The 13,984-nt window shown below is 33.1% G+C and overlaps 2 protein-coding genes across 2 annotated transcripts; both read left to right on the forward strand.

The window, feature by feature from the left end:
* The first annotated feature begins 2,161 nt into the window (after window positions 1-2,161).
* LOC133706326 (FAS1 domain-containing protein SELMODRAFT_448915) lies at window positions 2,162-3,077 on the forward strand. Its single transcript, XM_062131830.1, has one exon. The coding sequence runs from the start codon at window positions 2,174-2,176 to the stop codon at window positions 3,044-3,046; it is 873 nt and encodes a 290-aa protein (XP_061987814.1). The 5' UTR covers window positions 2,162-2,173; the 3' UTR covers window positions 3,047-3,077.
* Window positions 3,078-9,535: 6,458 nt separating this feature from the next.
* Window positions 9,536-13,425, forward strand: LOC133668402 (4-coumarate--CoA ligase 2). The gene is made up of 6 exons (XM_062088216.1): window positions 9,536-10,749; window positions 11,925-12,123; window positions 12,339-12,484; window positions 12,584-12,651; window positions 12,848-12,950; window positions 13,127-13,425. The coding sequence occupies exons 1-6, from the start codon at window positions 9,676-9,678 to the stop codon at window positions 13,247-13,249; spliced, it is 1,713 nt and encodes a 570-aa protein (XP_061944200.1). The 5' UTR covers window positions 9,536-9,675; the 3' UTR covers window positions 13,250-13,425.
* The last annotated feature ends 559 nt before the right edge of the window (window positions 13,426-13,984 follow it).

Below are 13,984 nucleotides of genomic sequence, written 5' to 3' on the forward strand. Positions count from 1 at the left end.
TATTTAGAAAGGGATTGCTATGCCTAAATGTTAGATTAATATGCCCTATAGCCAATCGGTTAATTACATGTGATATTATTATATTCATGTAAATACATATTTATTATTAACAAAGGCTTAAATTATCTTTATTATTCATATAATATTAGATTAATGAAACTAATATTTGATTTATGAATCTAGAGTAAAGATAAAGTTCATGAGACAAAAATATTTTACAAATAAAATTATAAAGTTGTTAAAATTATGAGATTTCTATTGCATCAAAGCATTGTTCCTAAAATGTTTATAGTCGATGCTTTTTTAAATACCAAACATTATTAGAGCCGTAGAGTCTGGTACATATTATGTTCTTTCCTTCATGAAAGGAAGCAACTGTTCTTATAAGCAGAGGTATAAGAAATACCTAAAACTAATATGTAGGTGTTTGTCATAAGATATATACAATGAATTGATCCGCATGAGAATTTCATATGAAGAGTTTACCTATGTCTATGGAAAGACTCATGACGATTGTGTAAGTGATCCTTAGACTTGAGATCATTAAGTGATCTTATATAGAGAATGTTATGTTTTGATCCTGTTACATGCTATTTTACTTGAGGCAATGAAATGACAAACATTTGGTATATCATGAACTATATGAAGATACTCAAGTGAGGATTCATCACCCTAGGTGAATTAGAAAAAATATTTTCATCTATTTTTAAATAATATTAATTGAGAAATCTTTGGTTCAGGTGGAATGAAATTTGAAAAGGGTTTCAAATATTATTCAAACAATCAATAACTATTATGTAAAGAACAATCATGATTTGACATGGCCGACATAATCCATGCTTTAATGTTAAATTGAAATATTATTGATGAAAGTATATTAATTACACTGAGAAACCGGTCACTGAAAAGTTAAGTCAAACCACTAATGACTTTTCTAATATTTGGGGGATCATGACACGTTACTAGGCGATGCATCTCATTTTCAATTATAAATTAATCAATTTTTAAATTGATAATAAATTATATTGTTTAATTTATTTAATCTTATTTAATTAAAATTATAATTTATATTTAGACCACATATTAGGAACCTAATAGGTCACACATATTAAGAACCATTAGTTAGAAATTAAACTAGGATCATTTAATTAAGTATGGCTTGATTAAAATATATTTTAGAAATATATTTAGTACGTGAATAATATTTCTAAACCTAGAAAAATCAAATAAGGACTTGATTGAGTTAATTTCTAAAATTATCTTAAATTAATATATGAATATTATTTAAGGGAGAAATTGATATTTTGCTAATTTATAGTGTTTTTGAGACTTTTCTATAAATAGTAAGTTATGCCTCTATTTTAAAAAAATTATTGTTTGTTAGACATAAAATTACACAAGTCACATAATAGAGAGTTAACACTTTAGGTATAACAATCTCTCTCTCTTAAAAAGGGATTTAAGAGTTTTTTCACTGGTGGTTCGTGTGGATTACTGTTGAGGCTAGATAATTGGACGGTTTGTGATTTGCGACAACCTAACCTTTAAGGAATTATTCAAAGCTGAAGAAAATTAGATTTTTAGGTAATAAATTTCTAAACAACTCTAAATCTAGCTATCTAATGGAATCTTCAGGCCTCTCAAATAATTTTATTTTATTATTTATAGTGTATAATGATATTCAATTCTTTGACCACAACGGAATTTAAACATTTCAATATCCCATGCTATTGTAATTGAGAGTGTTTTTTTAACAATGTTTCAACTCAAAAAAAAAAAAGAAGGTGAATATATCTTATTTTTTATTAGTTCTCAATTGTATCCGATAACTATATCTAAAAACCAATTTTTCCAATACTATTTACCAGTGAGCACCCGCTGACCTTTATTTATTTATTTTATATATGCCCAAACTCTCTCCTTTTTAATGTCAAAACACTATGTTTTTTCTTAGGCTAAATATGCTGACTTTCTTTCTTCTTTTTTTTCTTTTTAATTTTAATGAGTGATGAGTTGCTTTGCTCTTCCTATATATAACGAAATCTACAAGCAAATTAAAAATAGCTGTAATTAACCTTACTGCAACACGTAAATATTCTTCCCTTAAAAAGAATAGCTGAAGCTGAACATGCAGGAAATGTGAAGCATTGAGTTGTTGAAACAGCACATATGCATGTTCAAACCTAACATCACCATGTTTAATTACATCTCTAAACATCATTACATAATTTCTTCATTGAACAGACCCAAAGACAGATCTCTCCTCACCTTCTTTCACCCAAAAGCAACTGCCATGGAAGCTTTCACGACCTTGTTAGTGCTTCTCATGATCAAAGTACTCGTCTGTGCAACTAGCCCGACGGACATTCCTTCAAGAAGCCAAGACCTTGTCGTTGCCACTGACGAGATGGCAAGAGCCAACTACTTCAGTTTTGTCATGCTCATTAACATGGCCCCACTTGATCAGAAATTTCAGGGGAATGTTACTTTCTTGATGCCCAAGGATCGTATATTGTCTAAAATCAGGATGCATCAAAACGCTGTTTCTGATTTTTTGCTGCGCCATTCAATCCCATCACCCTTGCTCTTTGATCACCTGCGACATATTCCACCAGGCTCGCTGATTCCCAGTTCCGATCCCGATTATATGCTTAACATTTCCAACAAGGGAAGGAAGAGTTTCTTTCTCAACAATGTCAAGATCTCTAGCCCAGATCTATGCACTGCAGGGTCTTCAATTAGATGCCATGGCATCGATGGGGTGCTGCTAGTAGCTACGGATAGGCATCCTTTACCTGCTTGTTCCAACAGCACAAGTCCTGCTGTTGTGGCCACACCACCAAGCCCATCAGTACTCCCATTACCAGATATTCCATCATCAGCTCCTCCTCCTGGGGCTGCTGCGCCGACAGACCAAGAGCACAACCCAAAACATTCAGGCTCTTCCCAGCTAGAAAGTCTCTCTCTTGGAGGTTTATTAAAATTCTTGGCGACTTCTATTTTGGTGTTAAATGCTCGGTTTCTCTATACAGTGGGACTGAATTAAAGGATTTGGAGAAGTGTATACAACGGGTCACATGCAGAATATTTTTTTAATGAATTATTCTATAAAAAATAGTCAATCTATTTTTCTCCTATCATTACAAGATAGCAAGCCTCGAAGAAAATTCCAAGTGCAATGTTTCTTCTTTTTATTGGGTGAACACTATCTTTGTTCTTCTATGGGCCAATTGACTATACTATAGAATTTTCCTTTGACAAATAATGCTGGTTAGTCCATACCGTTTAGGACCCAACAACTAAATATGTGCGCCATGTTACACCAAGTTTGTTTTATTTTTTTTTAGATTAACATGGATATTTAGACCAGCTTGTGCACACGTCGACTAATGACCTTAAGGTTTGTGAGACTCGAACTGATGACCTCTGAAAAGCAAATACAGGGCCTGACCAATTGAACTACACCCCTCAGGATTAAGATTATTTCATTTTAATTAGATGAAAATAAATTTGTTTATGAAAATAAGTTTGTTTCATTTTAATTAGATGAAAATAAAACAACTATACTGAACAAACAAAATTAAAAAAAAATCATGATAACTTCAAAAAATAACTTCAAAAATTATATAATTGGATAAAAAAATAACATTCAAATTAGGATCGAGCTAATTCAAGGTCACGTGATAGATATGTAAGCTGGGTAATAAGGAACAAACCAACTCGTAAAACTTGTTATTCAGGTTATGAGATTGAGTTAACCCCATAGAAAATAAATTTAAGAAAACCACAAAGCTTTTTTTATTTTAAAAAACTAATGTTTAACATGAAATCGAATAATAAAGCAAAAAAAAAAAAAGATGCCAAACTACATCCACTTTTCAAACCCGTAACTCTGATCATTAGACCGGAAGAACCATACATGAAAAATGGTAAAACTCAATTCATAACAAATCTAGCATTAAATGATGAAATATCATCATCATCATTCATTATTGTTGTTGTTGTTATCATCACAATTATTACTATTACTGATGCGAACCTTAGCAGAATTTAATTGAATTCGTAAAGTCAAGATCTTTCTAATTTGGCTTAAGATTGAGAATTGAGCTTGACACAATGGATGATTTGTCCCAAGGTACAAAGACTATAATAACCATCCTCACATAACATCCTCACTTGGAGATGAGCACAAAAATTATAAAATCACAATAAAAATTGGTCAATTCTTTGAAGAGTATAGTTCAATCAAGAACTAAGCAAGAAAAGTCCTTATTCTCCATGCTTCAATATGCATAAATTAATGTGAATTAAATCAGAAAAATAAGTCTTATAAAAGAGTATTTATACTTTTGAAAATAAACCCTCAAGATAACTTAATAGGCTCACTTGACCCAATTTGAAACTAGGCCCAAAACAATCCAAAAACTAAGTAATTAACTTGAAATAATAAAAATAAATATTCTGAAAGTTTTATCCTACGGTGCCCACCACTTCTCTTTGAAGAATAGACTAAGAAATTTTCTTGTTCCAATAATCCTATTTTGCCATCACCTTTAGTGTCCAAGGTAGAATAAGATTTTCCTTCCAATTAAATCTCTTTGATAGATTAGACTTTCTTTGCCTAAATAATTCATGATTTTCTTGTTGGATTAAGAAATATAAAATACTTGACAAGAAAGCCCATTGATGCTAAAAGCACTCCCTTATCATGGCCTAGGGTCCTCAAAGACTTCTTGAATATGAATCAAATTTATCAAGGCTTGTTCTTTTTGGATTGTTGTTTTTTTTAGTTCACCTTGCCCTATATGCCTTGCAAAAGCCCATTAAAGGCTTCCTTGAATTTCTTTGCTTTAGCCCTGGTGATTGGCCCTACTAGAACTATTAATACATCATTTGATGTGGGTTGGATCACATTAATTACTATTAATATTATTATTACTATTATAGTAATCTATCATCATTGAAAAAACAAAAATCATAAATTTAATTTGAAGGATAAAATTGAAAACCATAAAAACTTTAATAAAAGAACCAAAAAAAAATTAAGAAATCAAAAGAAAATGAACCAAATTGAAAAGAAATTTATATATTATAAATTATAATTTAAGTATTAAATTGAAAACAAATAAAAGTTTAAGAAAATACAAAAGGACCATAACTTATTATTTGGGTAGGAGAGAGAAATGAAAAGAAAAAAGGCCAACTAGTGATAAACTGACCACTATAAGTTGGCACACACCATCCAATAAGGAAGAGGAGACGAAGAAGAATAAAATGAGACAATGGAAGCATATTTTACACCACTAGGAGACGCCGCACCCACCATCCAAAGAGCGTGGCGTCTCCCATGTGCAGATGCATAGCTTCTTAAATTAATTTTTTTTTTATTAAATGTTGAATGATGTTATTACCCTTGACCAAACCAACAATTAAAAAATACATAAGGCAAAAAGACCCCATCACCCCTGATTCCATATGTTAATTTTTTAGGATCTAAGGGCATGTGCGTAATTTTACTATATATAAAAAAAGAAAATGAAAAATACCCTTGCCCGACAATACTAGTTCTTTTGATTTAGGGGGATTTGAGGTTATTTAACTATTCATTAATACATGTAAATGATAATACCCTCAAACAAACCTATAACAACTAATTTACTATGTCGAAAGACAAAAATGCCCATAATTCAAAGGCAAGAAATTTTTTTGGGAAGGACAAAAGGTCATTTCACTATAGCGATGAATGAGAAAATATGCCCATACAATGAATTTGCTTTCCATTTTAGTTGTTTTTTATGTGATTAATTTAACAAAAATATTGAGTAGCTGATCTCCTCTTTAGTATATATAAAAAAACAACTTAATTCTTATGAAGTCTAGTTATGTCACCCTAAAAAATTTGTAGATGAGAAAAAAAATTGATGTATTATATGTTATATAAAAATATAAATACTTGGAAACTGTGTAATGATTATAGTTAGTTAGTAAACCCGACCCAAAAGATGACCCAGCCAAGATGCTAGGTCCCGAGGCACATAGGTTGACCCGAGTCAACTCGAGAATATTAAAAAAATATTTAAGTTTTTAATATCTCACATGAAAATGTTAATAAACAACCATATATGTTGTAAATAATAAATTTTAAAAGATTATTTCGAAAGGTTTTTTTATCCCATATTGGAAATATATTATCTTTTCCTTTTAAGTTGAAGTTTTTAAATCAAAATTTAAACATAACTTTCTCTTTGTGAATATAGAATATATATATATTAATGGACTTCCAATCTCACATTAAAAAAATAAAATTTTTTGCTAGTGTTTATATGGTGAACTTTGATATGAGTAACTAACAAGAGAAGGGTGACAGGTTTTTCCACATAAGGTTGAACCGAGTAAGAGGAAAACTTTTGATTTTCCCTGTGTACGAGGTAATGCCTATGCCTTTTGTTTTTAGTAATAATTTATTTTTGTCCCTTAAATTGAAACCACTAATGAACTCTATGCTTTGTAGAAACACCCATCTCATAAATATTTGTTCCATATAGATAAGTTAAAAGACATGCTATAAAAAATGTAAAACTAGATGTTCATAAATTATTTTTTTGATGTATTATAGAAAAAAAGCATGATAAAAAAGATCTAAAAAAAGATCTCACCTGAGTTATGTTGGGTTGTAGGTTTCATGTGGCTAATTGCAGGCTCGAGTTTTGCCTATTTCAAACCCGATCAAGGCCCCATATCACTAAGATCCTAGATCAACCCATCAAGTTAGGCCAGGTTTGATAACTATTGTTGTGATATGAGTTTCGTTTTCTTTTAAATATATTAGTTGTGTCAAGTTTTATTTATACATGTTAACTTAAAAAAAAATTATTATTTTTTTTGTTAGGTTTCATTAAATTTATGCTTACATGATGTAACAAGAAAACAATTTTTTAACGATATATTTAGTGATGAAAATCTTTGTAGCTAAAAAGCGTTCACTAATTTAATCAGAAAAGGAGTTTTTGTTACATTTCCCTTACACTGTGTTTTGTAAAATTTATATTAAAATGTCACATTTATACATTTATGGTGGTGGAAAAACTTATTTATTGATCCTTCTAGTATTAATTAAACCCACTTCTACAAAATATTAATCCTTACCTTGCACAAATAATCCATTAAATTTTATAATTCTCATGTTTAAACATTAAAATAAGAATAAGCAAATATCATGTATATATATAAAAAACTACATAAGATTAAAATCCTACAAAATCTAGGTAACGATGAAAATTGTATTAATAACATGAACATAGGTCATTCGAAGGTTGTCATGTCATATAAATGATGCATATCGTCTTCATAAATTGATGATAGAACCATTCTTCATTTTTCTTTTAAAATTATTCTTAGTTCTTCATTTAAAGGAAGCTAAGTAGTAAGACTCTTCATTGTATAATAAACCTAATTAATTTGTCCATAATAAACAAAAAAAATTATTCAATATGTAACCAATGTAAGTTATGATAAATTAGTTTAAAAAATTAAGAACCATTACAATTAATGCATAAATATTATATTGATAGTTTAATATTATTAATTTCTAAGATAAGTTTCAATTAAGACACATTTTCTCAATCATAAAATAAACTTAATAAAATTTTATTTCACTTATTTTAACATTTCATCAATTTATAATTTAAACTTTGACTCAACCTAAACTATATGTGATCAACTAATAAACATCCACTCTGTCTTAAGTGTATATTAATGAGGGTGATTGCTTATGCATCAAGATAGTTAAAGCTTTACGAAGTCAATTACTTAGTGCATGATCTCGAGTTAGCCATTGTGGTTTTTGCTTTAAGAGTATGGAGACAATTTCTATGTGATTTCAAGTTTAAATTTTTATGGATCACAAGAGTTTGAGATACTTGAGATGACATAGAAGGACTTGAACATGCAACAAAGACGGTGAGTGAAATTGATTAAAGATTATGATTGTATGATCGAATAACATCCTGGAAGAGCAAATGTCATGGTAGATTCTTGGCTTGAAGTTCTAACATTTAGCAATTGGACCTTTATTCACGGAAAATCTCTTTTTAAAATTTTTTTTTTGCCTTGGATTAATTGCAATTGGACCCTTGGATTTTAGCGCCATTTACAAAACAATTATTAATTTCTGAATTATTCAATTCAGTCCTTAATTAACTTTTCAACTTTTAATTCTTTCAAAATTACCCTGGACAAATCAATTAAACTCCCTAGAGTACCGTCGCCATTTCACCTTGATCATCGACTCTAATTTCTTGCAATTTTTTCTTGAATCAGCCCCAAACTTCGTTATTTCTTCAATTAAGCCCTTAATTTTATTAATTAAACTAATTTTAAGTTCAATTAAGTCCCCAAACATATCAATTCTTCAATTAAGTTTCTGATTTCATTTATTAAACTAATTCATGGTTTAATTAAGTCCCTAAACTTATGAATTCTTTCAATTTCTACCAAAATTGACTTTCAAATTAATAGTTTCATCCTTATTAATCATTAAACTTTTAATTTGTTTTGTCTTGATCCAATTCTCAAATTATTTTTCATTCATTCATTTTTTATCAATTATTTTTATTTTTTTTTATTATCTTTATAAAATTCAAAAAATAAATTATGACAATTTTATTTTATCCTTCGTTAACTAAACTAGGGATGATAATAGATACTCATGAATTGGATTATATATCAAATGATATCAACTAAACTATCTTGATATCTATACCCTACTCATTATTTATTGGATAAAAAATTTAGATATTCATAAAATATTTATCGGGTTTCAGATATCTATATGAGTATTTATCTGACTATTATTTATTCAACAAAAAATAAAATAATATATATATATATATATAAATATAAATATATATTTGAGTTAGGTTTAAGTGGGTTTTGAGTTAGGTTTTATAATATCATATCCGCTACCCAATTGAATAATCCAAATAAACTCACCTATTTAATTTAGGTTGGGCCAATATTAACCAAGTTAACATTAAATTGTAATCCCTTAACTAACTAAACAAGTACAAAAGACTTCTATTTTATACTGTGAAACCCAACTATATTTCCTATTCTTTTTCATCCCTTCGATCGTAATTTTCTTTGACCTTTTTTATTTATTAACGGTAACAAAACACAACAACAAATATTATTGTGAAAGATACGGATAATTATATTATGATGACTATGAAAGAGTAAATTTGCCATGCACTAAGTTCCTAGTGTCATCTCAGAAAAGACTCTGTCTGCCACATAAGCTGTTGTGAGTGTCGTTTATTTACACTTGTCAACCAATCGCTGCCATGGACTCTTGAGGGTAGGTGAGAGCTTGGGCTTTGATGGGAACTGCATGAGCCATAGGGTTTGGTTTCTTGAATGTGAGATGGGCATGCTTTGATTCCCTTCCTACTCACCCCATCTTCAATTTGCCAGCTTAGCTACCAGTCTCTCACCACTACTTTCACCAAACTTTCTCTGCTCCTATATTTATTACACTTTGCTCGATTGGCTCTGTCCTCGTACACGCATACACACCGATCGATCGATTAACACCATACAGAATTGGGATTGGTCGAGTATACGTTCTGCGTTAGATACATTTATCACACAAAGAAACTCCCTTTCATCTCAAGAAACATGATGTCCGTGGCCACGGTTGAGCCCCCGAAACCGGAACTCTCCCCCCCACAAAACCAAAACGCACCATCCTCTCATGAAACTGATCATATTTTCAGATCAAAACTACCAGATATAACCATCTCGAACCACCTCCCTCTGCACACATACTGCTTTGAAAACCTCTCTGATTTCTCAGATAGGCCATGCTTGATTGCAGGTTCCACGGGAAAAACCTACTCTTTTGCCGAAACTCACCTAATATCTCGAAAGGTCGCTGCTGGGTTATCCAATTTGGGCATCAAGAAAGGCGATGTAATCATGACCCTGCTCCAAAACTGCCCAGAATTCGTCTTCTCCTTCATGGGTGCTTCCATGATTGGTGCAGTCACCACCACTGCGAACCCTTTCTACACTCCAAGTGAAATATTCAAGCAATTCTCTTCTTCTCGTGCGAAACTGATTATCACCCAGTCTCAACATGTGAACAAGCTAAGAGATAGTGATTGCCATGAAAACAACCAAAAACCGGAGGAAGATTTCATAGTAATCACCATTGATGACCCACCAGAGAACTGTCTACATTTCAATGTGCTTGTTGAGGCTAACGAGAGTGAAATGCCAACGGTTTCAATCCATCCGGATGATCCTGTGGCATTACCATTCTCTTCAGGGACAACAGGGCTCCCAAAAGGAGTGATACTGACTCACAAGAGCTTGATAACAAGTGTGGCTCAACAAGTTGATGGAGAGATCCCAAATTTATACTTGAAACAAGATGATGTTGTTTTATGCGTTTTACCTTTGTTTCACATCTTTTCATTGAACAGCGTGTTGTTATGCTCGTTGAGAGCCGGTTCTGCTGTACTTTTAATGCAAAAGTTTGAGATCGGATCACTGCTAGAGCTCATTCAGAAACACAATGTTTCGGTTGCGGCTGTGGTGCCACCACTGGTGCTGGCGTTGGCCAAGAACCCAATGGTGGCGAACTTCGACTTGAGTTCGATCAGGGTAGTCCTCTCAGGGGCTGCGCCACTGGGGAAGGAGCTCGAGGAGGCCCTCAGGAGCAGGGTTCCACAGGCCATCCTGGGACAGGTTAGTGTTAGTTACCTTGCCACTAACGTATATACATGACATGCGTAATAGTGAGGGTGGTGCGTGCGTTTTCGTTTTGCTAGATATATATATGGGAAAGGTAGAAGAGAATCACTATTTTTGTTTGTTGGACAAATCTTACGATACTTGGGCTGTTTTAGGCTCCATTTACTCTGATTCATAGTTTGTTTATTGTATTTTTTTTTAAGAAATTTTATTTTAAAAATATATTAAAATCATTTTAAAATTTTTTTAATATTAACACATCAAAATTATAAAAAAAAATACAAACATATCAATTTAATTTTTTTCAAGTGAAACATGTTTTCAAAATTCTATATTAATAAAAAACAAAAACTATTGTAAATCTGACTGTTGAAATAAAATTAAAAGAAACTAAAATAAAACTTAATGAAAATGGATGTACTATCGATGTTGTAGATGAAAGCAACGTCAGATATATACTCAAATCGAATTAAAAAAGAAAAGGTTAAGAACGAATTTCTTATGGTACTATATTTAGGTAGACATATCACACAGTACTATTGAAAAATAAATATTTACATGTAATAAAAGAGAACATATAAATATTTGAATAACCAATAATTTAACAAGTACTGGTCTCTTGATGATGACCGGAACCGGAGATCTTAGATCCGATATCCGATCCAATGAGGAGTTCAATGTTATTGCGTTGCAATTAAAGGCATTGGAGGTGGCAGGTTTTGATCCATTAATGAAGCTATCACAGTGGTTAAACATTGTTTTAGAAGCATGCGATGGTGAAAGCTATCTGTGTGGTAGGAAGGCCAAGGATCTATGGATATGGCTGGGAATTATACGCACGAGTCTGGTCGGGCACGAAATGCAATGGGCACAAGCGACAAACCATTTGCGCCGCCCGTTACGACGACGACCACCTAGCTAGGGCACTCTAGGTGCCCGTCGCTGATGGTGGCATGGATTTAATAATTATGAGACAAATCCTTATATACTTTATTATATATATCTTTGCTAGCAAGTCATTTTTATTTAAACTAATTGAGATTTACGAACCATAAATATAGACTTTATTAAGGAAATAAAAAATATTAATACCGTAGACGAACCATTTCTCATATATATGTATACAAAGTAAGGAAGGAAACTGTTGATGATGGCTTCGACATGAACAGGGTTATGGGATGACAGAGGCGGGGCCAGTGCTATCGATGTGCTTAGCCTTCTCAAAGCAACCTTTACCCACCAAGTCTGGATCATGTGGAACGGTGGTTAGAAACGCAGAGCTCAAGGTCATTGACCCTGAGACCGGTAGCTCTCTCGGTCGCAACCAACCTGGTGAAATCTGCATCCGTGGATCCCAAATCATGAAAGGTTCGGTAATTTCTCCACACTCAGCTTGATATGCCAAAAACATAATTAATTATATCATTCTTTTGTAGGAGAGGCTATGTCATAGTACCATCTACAGTATATCTATAATCTATTCTCTGCAAAGGGTGCACCCATTGAAAATGTTTTTGTTTTTCTGAGGTTAATCATGCGAGAGTTCCAAAGTTATTATCCCTTAATAGCCTAAGCCCAAACAGGATATTTGAATGACGCGGAAGCCACGGCAAACATCATAGACGTTGAGGGTTGGCTCCACACTGGAGATATAGGTTATGTCGACGACGACGACGAGATTTTCATTGTCGATAGAGTGAAGGAAATCATAAAATTCAAAGGCTTCCAGGCATGTCTGACATTGGACCTATTTCCTTTCATATCTATGCATGTATTGTACCGTACCTCACTGACAATTTAACAAGCATGTTCCATGCTCTATGGTCAGGTGCCGCCAGCGGAGCTTGAGGCTCTCCTTGTAAACCACCCATCAATTGCGGATGCGGCTGTTGTTCCGTAAGTACAATCAAACTCATCATCATATCTGTATCATTTCTCTTAACACCATACTTGTTCAATCGGATTAGGAAAGGAAGGTGTTGTTCTATCATTGTATTTCAAGGCCACTAAAGCTAGAGAGCTGGTGTTTCTTTTATATATTTTAATCATGTTTTCTGTCTCAAAGCCGAGATAACTTGTATGGAAACAACAGGCAAAAAGACGAGGTTGCTGGTGAAGTTCCTGTCGCGTTTGTGGTCCGCTCAAATGATCTTGACCTTAATGAAGAGGCTGTAAAAGACTACATTGCAAAGCAGGTGCTCGTGCAACTTCAATATATATATACTAGCTCTTTCAATGTTAAAAAAGATACCTTTTCTAAACAATCCTAATACGGGTTTCAATGCTTATTAAGAACAACAAAGAAAAAGAAAAGCTTCCACGTCCATTGGAAGCTAAGATCATACATGCTCTTACATTTTGTTCTAAACAGGTGGTGTTCTACAAGAAACTGCACAAGGTGTTCTTCGTTCATTCTATTCCCAAATCGGCTTCTGGAAAGATTCTAAGAAAAGACCTCAGAGCCAAGCTTGCCACAGCCACCACCATATCCTAGAATTCATTCCGTTAAATCTGCATTTATTATTTTGTGTTGTCTTCACTCATTGTGCCCCAATAAAATTACTACAAACCCATCAATATTCTGTTTTCAATTAAACTGTAAGATTTGCCCCGTGTGATGTGATTTTTTATTTCTAATAACTAAAGTGGTATTAGCAAGAATTGAGCAAACTCTTTCATATTAATTATAATTAAAAGAGATCAGTATTTTATTATAACAGAAGTTATTATGGACTATAAGTTTTTTTACTGTGAATTACACTATTTGACATTATAGCAAAGTTACTGTAGGATATGAGTACTTTCACTATGAACTGGATTGTTTGGTGGGGACATGGTAAGGCTGCAGGCTAGAGACACCTAATTGAAGGTACACTCCCTAGGGCTGCGGATACCTGATGCTTGGTTGCCAAACTTGGATGTTGGGCAGGCACGTCTGGCTGCAGCCACTTGGTGTTGGGGCTAGTCGAGACCATGGCATGTAGACACCTGGTGCAGGGTCTACCCAGCCTTAGGTGCTCGGGGCGGACCCTCGCACCTGGCTGCAGCCCCAGGGCGAGCGGGTCTGCAGACCCGAGTGCCTAGCCAGCAAACTCGCGCACTGGGTGTAGACTCGGCCGCTGATGTCTGTTCTAATCACCCTCAGGTTTAGAGGAACGCACGGTTGGATCGGCAGACCCTGCAGAGAAGAAAAATGAAAAAAAATATAATAAAAATTATTATTATTATT

Source organism: Populus nigra, chromosome 11 (genome assembly GCF_951802175.1).
Source record: "Populus nigra chromosome 11, ddPopNigr1.1, whole genome shotgun sequence".
Classification (NCBI taxonomy): domain Eukaryota; kingdom Viridiplantae; phylum Streptophyta; class Magnoliopsida; order Malpighiales; family Salicaceae; genus Populus; species Populus nigra.